The sequence below is a fragment of the Aptenodytes forsteri genome, unplaced genomic scaffold, assembly GCF_000699145.1.
Source record: "Aptenodytes forsteri isolate BGI_AS27 unplaced genomic scaffold, ASM69914v1 Scaffold241, whole genome shotgun sequence".
In the NCBI taxonomy this organism is placed as follows: domain Eukaryota; kingdom Metazoa; phylum Chordata; class Aves; order Sphenisciformes; family Spheniscidae; genus Aptenodytes; species Aptenodytes forsteri.
The window spans coordinates 2,623,454-2,637,801 of record NW_008795252.1 but is presented as its reverse complement, the minus strand read 5'-3'; the positions used below and the strand labels follow the sequence as shown (position 1 = coordinate 2,637,801).

At 41.8% G+C, this 14,348-nt stretch overlaps 1 protein-coding gene across 3 annotated transcripts in view; it reads left to right on the top strand.

Moving 5' to 3' along the window:
• The window catches only part of MICAL3 (microtubule associated monooxygenase, calponin and LIM domain containing 3), a 127,537-nt gene that overhangs the window by 86,850 nt on the left and 26,339 nt on the right, over positions 1–14,348 (top strand). For all 3 annotated transcript variants that reach the window (XM_009278968.1, XM_019471999.1, XM_019472000.1), the window contains exons 28-34: positions 2,543–2,680; positions 5,207–5,269; positions 8,432–8,536; positions 9,163–9,294; positions 9,698–9,789; positions 11,392–13,267; positions 14,211–14,305. In XM_009278968.1, coding sequence (XP_009277243.1) covers positions 2,543–2,680; positions 5,207–5,269; positions 8,432–8,536; positions 9,163–9,294; positions 9,698–9,789; positions 11,392–13,267; positions 14,211–14,305 — 2,501 coding nt within the window. The remainder of the gene's footprint in view (positions 1–2,542; positions 2,681–5,206; positions 5,270–8,431; positions 8,537–9,162; positions 9,295–9,697; positions 9,790–11,391; positions 13,268–14,210; positions 14,306–14,348) is intronic.

The following is a 14,348-nucleotide window of genomic DNA, read 5'->3' as shown; positions in this document are numbered from 1 at the left end:
TAGCTTGTAGCTTGTTAATCCTTTATTCCCTCAATGTGGTTCATTAGAGACAGAATACGAAAATCCAAAATCCAAGTGCCTTCCTGCAGGTAAGAGGGCATATGCAGTTGTCAGACTGCATATTTTGCAGCTTATGGTTGTAACAACTGTAGCTTAGCTTCTGACTTTTTTTTTTAAAGAAAAAAAAAAGGAAGTGGTGTTTTAATTTTTTCCAGTTTAACTTTTCTGATGGTACAAATGAGAAGTATTAGTAAGATGGCTGAAGAGCGTAACTGAAGAAGTTCCCCCTGTTGCAGTGGCTAGTGTGCTTTAGGCGTGGCTCCTAAGGAGTTGATTTGTGGGTGGCTTCTCATTCCATTACAAGTTCAATATTGAGACTGCCCGCTTCTTATAAAGTGCTAGTAGGTGCTACGGTGGAACTGGAGGGGAAAGGTACCTTTCCAAATGTAAGTGCAATTAATGTCCAGCTTCCTGCAAAGCTTAGCAGGCAGCCTTGAGGGAAGGCTACACTAGGTGTCATTTGAAATTCTCAACCATTTAGACCTCGAGGAAATGTTAGGTTTGCCTGTTAGCCAAGCAGCAGTCCTTCACAGCTGGCTGTGCTGCTATTTATTTACTGGAAAAGGTGAGAAGGACCCATGTCCTAATCAGGACAGGCTCAGGCCTCTGTCTAGAGACTTGTGGAGTAACTGAAGGTGTGTATGTTACACTGGTCTAAATCCCAGATAAATCCATTTTAAAACATGCAGATCATGTGGGACCTGCTCTTTCCGAGCCTTACTGAGTGACTATATACTTCTCAGCCATTGCTGGCAAACCTAAACCTTTTAACACAAAATTTTGTGTGGCAATGCAAACGCTAACTCTACTCATCTTGGGGCCTGCATGCAAGTGCTTTGGTACGGAGTGAGAAAAGCCCAGGTTCCTGTCCCTGCAGGATGTCCAGTAGCTCTGGCAGACCATGTGGTTGTGCTAATTGATATGAAAACTCTCTGATGAGGTGACAGAGACATAAAACTGCTAAATACTTGGCTAAATTGTGAATCCTGCTCTGCATTTGAGTTTGTGTGTCTGAACCCTTTTCCCCTTTAATAACCAGCTGGCGAGTCTGTCCTTCCTGCAGTTCCTTTTGTCTGTTTCTTCTGCAGTTTTAATGCCAAATCTCACACATAGTAATTCCTGAAACGGAAGTCCCAAACACTTCGTCATGTCTGGGGAAAACATGGCCAGGAGAGAGGAACTTCGTTAAAATAAGACAGCAGGAAATAATGAGTGCAACCTCTAAATACTGCTAATGTTTCTTGTTTCCTTCAAACACTAGTGCACCATATGAAAATCTAACTGCTTTTGAGGTTCTAAACTGCTGAAACTGTGTTTTGCCCTACTCAGTGGTAATCCAGCTGTTGTGAAAATTGACTTCCTACTTTATAAAGTAAGTGGGCATTTTCCTTTCAGGACAAGTCATTTGCTTTTGAAGACCACTTCTGCAGACGCTGAACACCTGTCCCCCATAGAATGAGTTATTTTATTATGGGTAAATAAAACCTAAGCTATAGTCCCATAGCAGATAGCAATAGAGACGGGGTCTGTGAATATAATACTCACCTCAGGGTAGATGCTCCCAAGGTGGGTATTCTGCAGTGGTTAAACAAGTTGCTTATCAGTTGCTTCAGGTGCCCATTGTTCCCTTTGACACTCCATAAGTAGCTGAGCTTTGTGTAGGCAGGTAATTGAGGAGTAATGCAATTTCTTTTAAACAAACTCATTTGTGCAACAGGAAGTCCCTTCTGGGGAGGTGGGGGCGCTGTTAGGTCATAATGAAAATGCTGCTGTTCTTCAGAAAAAAAATTCTACCTTTCGAACAATTCAGTACAAAAGAGCAGGAGTAAACAAAGTAGTGTTTTAAGTGCTAAAGTAAGGGTGTGCCCCTGTGTGCATGCGCACACGTGCGCGCACACACACACACAAACGAAACTGAGATCCATCAGGTAATTTAATTCACAAAGAAGTATGTACCCAGCATAGAAAGGAGTGCTTAACCCAATAGTAGGGAATGAAAGACCTTTTGTTTTGGTGCATCAAACTACAATGCAGATTGTCCCTTGCCTTTAACAGCCAGATGTCTTTGGCAACACTCATCATGTAATAGGCTGAAGGAGCTGGAAATTTCTGCTAAATTGGTATTTACATACCACATACTGTTGGACACCCAGAGAATGTCTTTCATTTCAGCGAAACTGCTTGCAATAGAGATAATCTACAATGATGTTTTTAATAGCATCTCTCTGCCTTTGGAATGGCATTATTCAGCTTTGATGGGAAGTATGAGGAGTGCTGTATTGGTGTATGCGTGCACACACAGTGCTGAGCTTTTTCTGTCTGTCTTGCAAACTGATCTTAGCCAGTAATGTTTTCTTTTCTTCTTTTCTCATTTCCTTTCCTATGATGCGTTACCTTTCTTTCCACTGTTCTCCCATCTTTTCCTCCGTGTCCTTCATACACCCTGCCTACAACCTGGTATGCCATGCCCTCCTCCTGCTAGCTGGAAACCTTAGCCTGCAGCAGATTGTAAATCCGGTTGATCCTCTGGAGATCCTGGCAGATGTTCACTGGACACACATCCGTGAAAAAGAGGAGGAGGAAAAAATGGTCCCAACTTCAAAGTCCTCCACCTCCAGAGGTAATCTCCCCCAAGCCCCACACTGTCAATTCCTGGATCACGGTTGCAGCTGTTTAACTTTGTTGCTTCTGTGCCCTTCAAGAGCAGTGTACTTCAGCAGGGGCAGCAGTGATTGAAAGGAACTGCTTTCAAATTACACTGAAATTACACTTGGTTAAACATTTTGCTTTTCAGGTCAATGTCTACTTAAAATGACTGCTTTCTCAGCTCCGTGGTGGTGTGACTTCTTCTGACCTGTTTGTCTGGCTGCTTTGACTCCACACCAGTTTTCCTCACTACATACATGATTTGATAGTGCTGGCAATCAGCCCTCAGTGACGGACTTTAGAGATAGTAATAGAAGCTGTCATGTGCTTTTTGTGGCAGTGAGGACTCTACACCTCTTTAGGGAAAGCTGAAGGGCTATCTTGTGTAACTACTACAGCAAAGATTGAACAGGGTCAGCTTCTGTATTGAGTGTATTTCTCTGCTGCTGCTTTTCAAAGTGTGTAACTGCATCTGGTATTAGTAGGGAATGATGGGGTTCAAAGGGCTTGCAAATCTGATCAGTGGTGGTTTTGACTCCCTGTGTTTAAGATTTGACAGTATATCTGTTTTTTAAAGTGAGCTGTGACCTTTGTGAGTTGCCAGTTACTTAAAGGAAAACTTTGGAGGGGGAAAATGTCAATAGTCTAGCTCTCTTGTAAGCACCCTCCAGCAGTCCCTGCTGACCTTATTCAAGGACTATATTACAGCATGTCATAGACTCATAGAATAGTTTGGGTTGGAAGGGACCTCTAAAGGTCAGCTAGTCCAACCCCCCTGCCGTCAGCAGGCACATCTTCAACTAGATCAGGTTGCTCAGAGCCCCGTCCAACCTGACCTTGAATGTTTCCAGGGATGGGGCATCCACCACCTCTCTGGGCAACCTGTGCCAGTGTTTCACCACCCTCAGCATAAAAAATTTCTTCCTTATATCTAGTCTAAATCTACCCCCTTTTAGTTTAAAGCCATTCCCCCTTGTCCTGTTGCAACAGGCCCTGCTAAAAAGTTTGCCGCCGTCTTTTTTATAAGCTCCCTTTAAGTACAGATAGTCTTAAGGTATGTCATAGGTGCTTTACCTGTGCAGAAGCCTAGGCTTAATAAGTGTTAACCATGCAGTTGGTGAGTAGTGGTCTTCTCTCAGAGTCTGTAGCCATTGTTCCAGAATTGTAGAGGAAGTATGCATGCTGTGGGAAGGGGTGTCTTTTACAGCAAATGTGAAATTAAGTTGATGACTGATCTCTATTAGAAAAGCCTAGGGCTTTACCTCATGTTGCCTGATCATATTCCATTTCAGATAATTATCTTTTCCTCATAGTTCTAGATGTTTGGGGATTTTTTTTTTCAATCCTGGTCCAACTTGATACACAGTTCCAGATCAGTTTGGCTATGCTTATAATTGCAGTTTGTAGAATGCGCTAGGATTTTCTGATGTGAAATCTGCTCCTTACAAATAAGAGATGGATATTTCCTTCCCACTGCAACCACAGAAATAGGCTGTGTTCAACTGTCTGTAACATTCAGTATTGCTAGAGTAGTTGCTTAACGTTTAAAATGCTAAGTAAAAAATGTTAACACAGTTTCTTAAGCTTACTACAATTAAGGTTACTTTAGCTTCTGCTGAGGGTCTATATCACTACACCTTCCAAATTTTTCTTTTAATTTGTGTTTTATAATTCCTACTTTTCCATAGTGTATTGGTACAGCTGCCAGCAAAAGATGATCCTTCCAAAATTGATTTTGTGGTCTTTCCAACTTCCTTTGGGGAAGAAGGCTGTATTTCCTTTCCTTCCCCTAAAACTGGGGCAAACTAGGACAATCCTGATCAATAGATTAGCTGCTTCAATTACTTTGTCATACAGTACACGTGTGTGCAGGCGTATCAGCAGTTTGCTTTTTTAAAGGGCTGTCACCAATAAGTACTTACGGATACACTATAAGTTTTCAACCTGAGTTCAATAGACAAATTTGTTCCTGGCTGAGCTGTATTCTGTGATAAGAGGTGTTTGGAGAGCCCATCAGTAGCAGCGGCGATAGGGTTTGATGTGAAAGCCTGGGATAGCGTGACGGTACACAGAAGCCCCTCTCATTCTGCTTTGGGCGCTCTTCTTCGTCTGGCATTCGCACCTGGGCAGCAAAGGTTCTGGGATGCCTGTTATGACCGCCTCTCTCTCGTTGCTCAGCTCTTTCATCTCTTAGTTTCCCCCTCCTCCGCAGAGTTTCAAGTGGAGCACAGCAGCAGCAACCTGCTGGTCAGACGCGGTGTTTTCCTCACTGTGCCATCCGTATTTCCTCTAACATTACAGATCCTAAAGGAAGATTAGGCCCCTGACATTTGTATGTTACCTCGATTTAAATCCCAAGCCTGGAATCAGTTCTTTAACATCTCATAGGTTTTATTCCTGTATTTGCCACTGAAAAATTTCCCTTTGTCACTCTTCTGTTTTAGACGCTTACTGATGGTCTAATTTTGATTTCTTACAATTTATTGTTTTTTAAATTCAGCATCCGACCTTCCCTCCGTACGCCATGAGGCGGTACAGGCGTGGCTGGAGACGGTCCCTGGAGGTAGTTTGGTGATGTTCTATGTATTCCAATGCACAATAACCCTGCCCGTCTCTTCTCCATGCCTTCAGCAGCTGAGCTGGTACTTTAACCCTGGAACTTACAGCCCTGTCGCTACTGCATGACTGGACGTGGAGGGAGGGCGGAAGGGGGAGTGTGCATGCACGCCTTGCTCAGACAGTCCATTCTTGCATGAACTCGACATTTGTTGTAACCCTTCTGAAGGCAGGCCAAACAGAGAGGTTAACGTGGGTGTAATAAAGTAAAAGGAGGAATCTAGTTGAGTGCTTTGATTTGCTTTGTAGACTGAAGATTGGACCAGTTATTCTTCCCCTAGCTCCTTGACTAAAAGAACATGGGGCTTTCTCGCAGTCGAAAGATTAAGTGACAGAGTGTGCTTAAAGCAATTGCAGTTCTCTAGCAACTGCAAACTCTAGTTATCTGGTGAAGAAAGAAGGCTAAGGTTGAAGCTGGGATCTTTAGGAATAGCGATGGCTGTGTCTCTTTTGACTTGGGGTTCACGTTATTTAGGAAAGCCTCAGAAAAGTTGAAGGATTGTAGAGCTCAGCTGCTTTTTTTATGTGGTCCTCTAAGCTCTATTATAAAACTAATGAGCATGAAGATTCTGGGATTAGAGTAAGGGAGTAAATTTGTGTAAAGCGGTGAAGGTATCTAAATCAGTGGAACAGCAGTAGTTTGTGGCTAGGTAGTTGGACTACAGCTAAGTTGCTTTGGCACATCAAAATAGCTAGCTTGCCTATAAAACTTTGCTTCTGCTGCTGCTTTGGCAAGGCAGCAGTGTTTACAAGATGTCTGCACACGATGCAGTCTGCTCACGGCTGCTAGCTGATATGAAGTGCTGATCCCAGTTTCTGGCTGCTATAGTGTGTAGCTTCTGAGTTATTGTGTGACAGCTTTTGGCCTCCTGCTCCTTATCCTAACTGCGTATACGTATATGCACAGTATATGTATAATGTAACCAGCCACCTGCAAGCTCTCCATGTCCCTCAAAATGGGATCCACTCTTGCACCAAGTTGTTACTTATCTATGCATCTGTAATCTTCTGTTGAGTTTTGTGTACCAACCTAAGAATTGATTTTCTCCTATCTCTCCAACACTCCCTATGTGTGTCATGTCAGTTCATGGTTTCTGGATCTGAAATCATACATACACATAGTGGTATCAGATATTCCTAATATCAGTTACATTTTGCAAGTTTTGATTAAGATTACTCGCATTTGCTGCTACCATAAAACCATCCCATGACATCATTATTTCCAAAATAACATAAGCTACCGCATACCTAAGCAACAGACTGGGACACAGTTTGGTTTTGTTCACTAGATTTGTAAATGCCCCTGTGGGTAGTCCAGCTTTTGGCATATGATTGTCCCCTACGCTTGACATCTGTAGGACTCTGGATTTTTATAAGCTTCATGAAGGAATAGGCCAGTGCTTTATCACACGTAAGTGTAACTGCCTTTTCACAGTAGTTGACAGAAAATAAACTAGCTGATATGTTTGTCTTAATACTGCAGAGGGGAAAAGCATGGAAAAAGAGAAATTCTCAGGTTGAAGGAAGAAAACAAACCACCCACTGAAGGCTGTGTTTTGAAATAAGCAAAAACCTGTATTAGAGAAAGAGGAGAGGCTGCAAGACCTCAATTTTAGGGAGGGTTGGTTTGTTTTCAAGATTGTCTTAATTAGCAATGCTAGCATATAAATGGTTCCAAAAGCCACATCGTCACTAGTAAACAAAAAGGATCAGGGCCTACTCTCTGACTCAGGAGAAAGCTGGCACAGCATGATTCACTCCCACATGGCTAAACTTTTTTCCCCAGAATCGGGCAGTTGCATCCGGACTGCCTGTTGGAAACAGCCTCTAGCCCTACCATGGGAACTAACTGCTGGGAGTCATGCCAGGAGCCCTCCTAAAGGTGACAGTATGACACTGTATGCATTCAGGTCTAGAGACTTGCACCGCTTAGTTTACTGGTATAGGTGCAACCAAGAAGGTTATAAATATATCTGTTATCATCGTTATAGGACCATATTCTATAAGTATAATTTGCAAATGTTGTACATAATAATACATGCTGACTGTGTATGCATTTGCAATAGGATATACAACAGAGTTAAATGTCTGCATGTTGTTGAACATGATGCTAACTCACTGCACAAATCTAAAAATGTAGTTGACTGACTCTACTGTGGAAAAAACCTGGAAGTGCTTGCTTCTTTTTTTATATTTACATTACATTTTATGAAAACGCTTAACAAATAAAATATTAAGCAAATCATCCATAGCACTAGAGATGGGACAAGGTGTCATACGGTTTAGGTTTTTTAAAAAAGTATCATTTAATAATGAAATTTAGACCCCACAGTTTGGTCTTGTCTCTCCTCCTGTAATTAAATCCTGCCGCAAGTAGTAATGTCAAATGCCCTTTTCAGAGTTATAAATTCAAGAATCTTTTCTTTATTTTGACCCAGCAAATCAAATTATGATCTGTAACAGAAAAGAAAGGTTTGAATATATCTTTTTATTTACTTTAAAATATCTCAATTAATTTGTGACCTAGTTACTTGTACAGCATATCAAGTCTCTTAGACCCTTTTACCAAAGACTACTATAGCTGCACAGAGTTAAACAGTTTCCAGATGTAATAATGATCAAGCCCAGAGCTAGACTCTGTCTCTGACTTACACTCTCAAAAGCCGAACAGTTGTGGTACATTGTGAGATTTCAGTTTTCACCTAATACACGTATGCTATAAAGTGGTGGTGACTGTTCTGGTGTGGTAAAGAAAAAAAAGTAATCTTGCTGGAAGAACAGTAAACTTTTTTCTGGTTTGATGTCTTCCCGGTCCCCTTCTTGTTTAATTTTTCACAAGGCCTGTTGCTCAGAAAAGCCCTGGCTGCTTTCACTGCAAATGCCTTGGAGACTCCCCAAGGGCAGGCGTTCCTTGATTCGTTGGAGTCTGGAAGTATCATTTCACCATAGATGTCTTTCCAGGTGACACATTTCAGGATTTCTTGTTTTGGCAGTAATTAATAAATATCTCCACTATAAACTGTTGGTACAGTTCAGTGTAGAACCTTTTCACTGTATAGGTTTTTTTCTTTTCTTTTCTTTTTTTCCTCAATATTTGAATATATTTTAGCTCCATGTGAGGATAATGATGTGGAGGATGAGCTGGGCACAGAGCCTGCAGACACAGAAGGGCAGGCAGGTGAAGAAGGAGACACGGGTGCAGAGCTGGATGACGGTAGGGTACCACCGTGCATCATTTAAACCTGTTATATGTACAGAATTGTATTGGCAGAAAATACTTTGTGTGAGGGTACTTAAACCTGATCTTATTTTTAGCGATGTAGGAGTTTGTTTCAAATAGTCAAGAAGGAGCCAGGAGTGAAGGACAAAAAGAAACAGAAGAACCTCAATGCTATGGGTTATAGAATAAATTTCTCATGTCTTCTCACCATCTGCTAACTAGAGGGCTTGGTCTTGTGTCCATATTCAGTACTAATCCTGTAGAATAACAGAAATAGAAGTAAATGTGTGAAAAGTCCACAAAATTATGCCAAAAATTGCTAGTGTAAAATTAACTGCATATGCCAGAAAATATTGAAAAATTTTCAGAAAACTGGTAAGGTATAACTTCAATTACTAGTTTAGTTATTTGTACTAATAGTCCATCATTTACTGCTTAAATGACTCTAATTAGCACACAAAAAAAGGAGTGAAACATTTAAGTGTTCAGGTTATGAAAATGATTAGCACCATGTGAATAGAAAGAAAGGATTATGAAAGATTTTTAAATAATAAACAGATGTCCTGATGGACTTGTATCCAAGATCTCTTGGTTTTTTCCCCCGTCCCATCTGTGATCAGATGACATCCCGTCTGATGCAGAAGCGGAGTTTCGCTTACATCAGGGTGGCGTAGAAGAGCCAGAACTAAAAGTCTCTGAAGATGAAGATGAAGAAGAAGGAGCAGAAAGTGCTTCTTGCAGTGTGACAGAAGGTAATAGCTTTCCCATCAGTGTTTGAATTATCGTAATTGCATTTGAGATAGTCTATACATTTATTAGGTTTAAGAGAAGACAGTCTTGGATTTGAACCATCTGACTACTCTCAGTAGCAAGGTATGTTGCTTGCATTAACATTTTGAGAAGAACGTTCTGAATCCATTAATTACAGCTTCCTAAAGTGTGAGAACCCATGTAACTGCTTTTTCTTGTAGAAGTTTTTACATTAAGAAGCTTGTACCATTTTTGACATGTAAAAATTTTTGTCCATGTTCCAGATGTCCAATCTACAAGTTGTAAAAAGCTGAGAAATTTGTCACTACTTGCTGTATGTAACATAAAAAAAATAGATTATTAGCAGTCTCATGTGTTTTTTGGAAACATTTTTGCTTTCCCTAGATCCATGCAAGCCATCCATCCCTATCCAGTCATCTAGTGACAGTGTTCTTCCTCTGTCTCCAGTTGATAGTCCCAAAGCAAAACAAGCAGAGGTAAGAAAGGAAATCTTTGAAGTTTTCTACTTACTACCTGTAGTTCAATAGAACAGTTTGTTGGATAAATTAATGAGGACTGACAGCAGTGGGCTTTCCTCCTTTCCTGTCTCTATAATTTATGTTGATCTTCTTGAAATCTGACTTCATTTAGGCTTACAGAATAATGTACTATCTTTCTTTCCTATCTTCAGAGTGTAGTGGCTCTGGCACAGTCACACAAGTTCCCATCACAAAGCCCCAAAAAGAATTATATAGGTTATTTTAATTTAAATGTGCAGTTAACGAGAGAGAGAGAGAGAGAGAGAGATAATGCATGAGGGGAGCCATAAGTAAGGTGTTTCCTGTTTATCCTGGTTTGGCTATCTTTTCTGTACCAGAAGCAGATTCGTACAGTTGCAATTCAAAATTGTAATTATATTAGTAGTAACCAAAGCAGTGCTTATTTATTCCAGAGAAACAGCATAGTTCAGCTTAAGGAAGTGAGACATGTCAATGATGTACTGTCATGCTGTCAGCCCTGGAGTCAGCATGCAAGCATACTGTAGTGTTTCCAGCTATTGGTGTGTAAAAGCAGGACGTACATGATCCTTAAAATGTTCAATTCAAATTTTTCCCTCCCAAGTGTTTGTTTTTAAGGAATTACTAAAAGATTAGACTTTATCCTAGAGACTTTGTCATAAAATATTTTACTTTTACAATGGACACTTTATGGGATAAGGCTGGTTTGCAGACAGCAATTGCTGACAAGATTCACTTTCTATTAAAATTAAGGGGGTTTTTTTCAGGACCATCTAAAGATTCTGTTAGACATAGTTATTGTTTATATCAGGACAGTGCCTAAATGCAGTACTCAAGACCTGGGTGTTTAATATGTGTCATACAAGCACACAGATAGAGAGATTCATGCTCTGATGGTCAAGTGTCAGTTTAACCAAACTGTCTGCATTCAAAAGAAAGCTGGTGCAAAAGATGTCATTGGAAAGAATAACACCAGAACTCAGTAACAGGAGTCCACTGCCAAAGGGTTAAAGTGTAAAACATGAATTGTGCTACTGAGTAATATGGCAGTCTGGATGTAGGAAATGAAAACCAAGACTTCTCAGACCATTAAGGGTCAAGGGAATTGCAGCCTAATTTACCCTTAACAGAGAAAGCACCCCTTGCTTTAAGAAAACATTACAGCAGATGCTAGCCAGCAGAAAGTGGTGTATTGATGAGAGCTGGAGAGACTTGCATCAAATCTGTCTGAGGTAAGGGACCACCACAATACACAGAGTTGGGAGATTCGAAGGGAAAGCAGGAAAAGTAGAAATGGATTTTTGGAATTTAGTTTAGTGTTTTTTTCTTCCAAAAATTAAATTTGCCTTGTTGTCATCTACAAAGGATGGTTTATACAATGGGGCAGAAAAATGAACCATACCTGATGAGAAACCCTAAGTGATGTTCCAGGCCTGCAAATGGGATGCCACATGTGGATTTTTTCGTATTTTGATACTTGGATGGTTTCCTTATTGCTAACTTTGTTAAAAGCAAAAAAAATGGAACAGTATTCTGATGTGCCCCCTGACTATTAATATTTCCCTTTTTCATTTTTTGCAGGATGTAAAAGATCCCCTGGCTGAAGTATCCCATGCAATAAAATCTCCAGAGGCACGCTTTTTTCCTGAGCCTTTCATTCTTGAAGAAGGACCAAAGGATGAAATGCCCAAAGACAGGAAAGTTAAGAGCCCTTTGGTGCCACCATCTCCAGTGCTATCCCAGCCAGTTGCATCACCAGAAGCCATTGCACCTACATCACTAGCAGAGTCTCAGCCAGCAGCACCAACATTGGCTTCATCCCCAACATCTGCTCAAATGCCTATCTGTTCCCAGCCTTTGCCTTCTGCCGAAACATCCATTCCATCCCCAGTGGAGCCTCCAGTATGTTTCCAACCTGTCCCAGCCTTAACATCTACTCCTTTAGCCAAACTGGTCCTTAGGGGTCAGGATAGTGAGGTGGAAAAACTGGGGAGCCCTACTACTGCTGAAGAAGCCCTGAAACGGAGTAACCTTGTGGAAGAGTTCTGGATGAAGAGTGCTGAAATCCGGAGGAGCTTAGGGCTCACTCCAGTAGACAGAAACAAACGCTTAGAGACAAACTTTACTGTATCTGCCCTTGAGACAACTCCTCTCAAGACTTTTAATAGCGAGAATGTTTCAGGGGATGAAAGGATCCATCTTGTGAAACCCCAGCCTGCCCCAAGAAGACAGGGACTGTCCAAGTTAGAAAACGAGCAGATTTCTCTGCTCACTCCAAAATCTCCATCAGAAAAAGAGCTAAAGAGTTCCAGTGAAGTAAGGAGAGATGTATCCAGCAGTTCTGGACTTGGCCTTCAGGAGAGCTCATCTAACATGAGAACTATGGCTAGCCAGAGCTTCAACACTTCTGACTCTACCATGCTTACTCCTCCATCAAGTCCGCCACCACCACCTCCTCAGGGTGAAGAACCAGCCACTTTGCGTAGAAAGAGGCATCAAGCAGTCTGGCAGAATGAGGTTGAAGCCAGGTCACCTCCAACACCAGCATCAACACCTCCTGTTCCCCCACGCCACGAGCCGACCTCTGCTGCCAAAGAGTCAACCCAGGCCAAAAAAGATGACGTGAGGAAGTCTTTTGCAGAGAGTGTGGATGAGATTCCATTTGCTGATGATGTAGAAGACACATATGATGACAGGACAGAGGACTCAAGCCTTCATGAGAAGTTCTTTACACCTCCTACCAGTAGGCCAAGGCCAGAGAAACCACTTCTTTTGCCCTTGGTCAAAGAAAATGGTGGTCCACCCTCAATGGAAGGAGGGGTTAACCAAAAGAAGAGAGTGTTGCCTGAAATTTCTGTGGAGGCCAAGGAGCTTGCTGAAGAAAGAATGAGAGCCAGAGAGAAGTCTGTCAAGAGCCAAGCACTGCGTGATGCCATGGCTAAACAGTTGTGTAAGATGAAAGATATGGAGATGGCTGCAGCTGCTGCTGCTGGGACCACAAGGGCACGAAAGGCATCTTCTATGCCCTTGAAGACCAAAGAGTTGTTTTATGACTCTCCAAAGCATCTGGCCTTGAAAATAGCAGAGGGATCCACACGAAAGCATGATGCTGCTAGTGAGAAGTTCTCCACTCCTGCTGCTGATGTGGCTGGACCTGAAGGGTCTGTCACCTCTTCAGAAGGCTCCAGTGGGAAGAGTAAGAAAAGAACTTCCCTCTTCTCCCCTCGTAAGAACAAAAAGGAGAAGAAATCCAAAAATGACAGCAGGCTTTCCGACAAATCTAGTGGTGGGACAGAGGAAGCAACAAAACCTAGGTCGTTATGGAAGTCTGTTTTCTCTGGGTACAAGAAAGACAAGAAGAAAAAGACTGATGACAAATCCTGCCCAAGTACTCCCTCAAGTAGTGCCACTGTGGATTCTGGCAAGCACAAAGCTTCTCCATTGGTTACAGCTGCAGGTATAATAGATATGTGGCTCTGCACCATATACTTTTCCTACAGCTAGGGAGCTTTGAAAGTAAGTTTGGGTTGCTTTGTCGTTCAGCTACTGTGCTGAATGACACTGCTCCCCAGTGTCAAGTGGGCAGATCAAGATAAGTGCTAGCAACTAGAATTGTATGTTTGTGTATTGACAGAATTAGTTGATATGCCACTGAAAAAAATTGATCCTTAAATAAAAGCTTCACTCTTGATATGTAGAAGGCACATCTGTTTTCTGCCTTAGACTGATTTGAGAAATAAGCACCGTTTGTTGGAATCAGTTGTCTGTGACATTTCATCTCTATTTTAAATCTCATCCTCATCTTTTCCTTGGGTGGTCTGTTCTCTTTCTTTCAACCTGGCTGCATGGATGCTGAAGACTGCGGAGATGCAGTTACTCCTGTGTTCTCAGTGATCTGGCAACTGTCTGCTGATCTATGAAGTGGGGATTCTGTGGCCTCATGTAAATCTCTCACATGCCATCAGGTGCAGGCAGAGGTGTTTAATGGCAACTTGTGATACAGTAAATAAGTTAGCCATAAATGTGATCGAAAGCAAACATGTTACATTTCTCTGGCCTTGTACAAATAGCCAAAATAGTGCCAGCTGCTGTCATCCAAGTACGTATCTATCGTAAGAGCATTGATACAGTACAAAGGGAGAATCATGACCGTTATTTTTAACAGCGTTTGCAGAAAGTGTTGCTCTCTTAGAATGAAGCTTCTAACTAACATTGATCGTTTTGCGGAGCAGTGCTTCTCTGATCACTCTGTAATCCCAGGCGAAGGAACTGAGACTGGGATAAAAGCACTAAGTGTTTTTGAAGCTCAATCAAACAACTTACCAACTGAGTTCTGAAATCTTTACAGAAAGAATAGTTACCACGTCTCTAACTTCCCCTTTTTATTCCTGGCTTCTCAGATTTGCAGCTCCGTCAACACCTGAGTTTCTCAGAGGACTCCGACCTCTCCAGTGACGATATTCTGGAACGCTCCTCCCAGAAATCCAAGCGAGAGGTAGGGAGATGGGAAATGCATTTTAGATGGATCTAGGATCGTG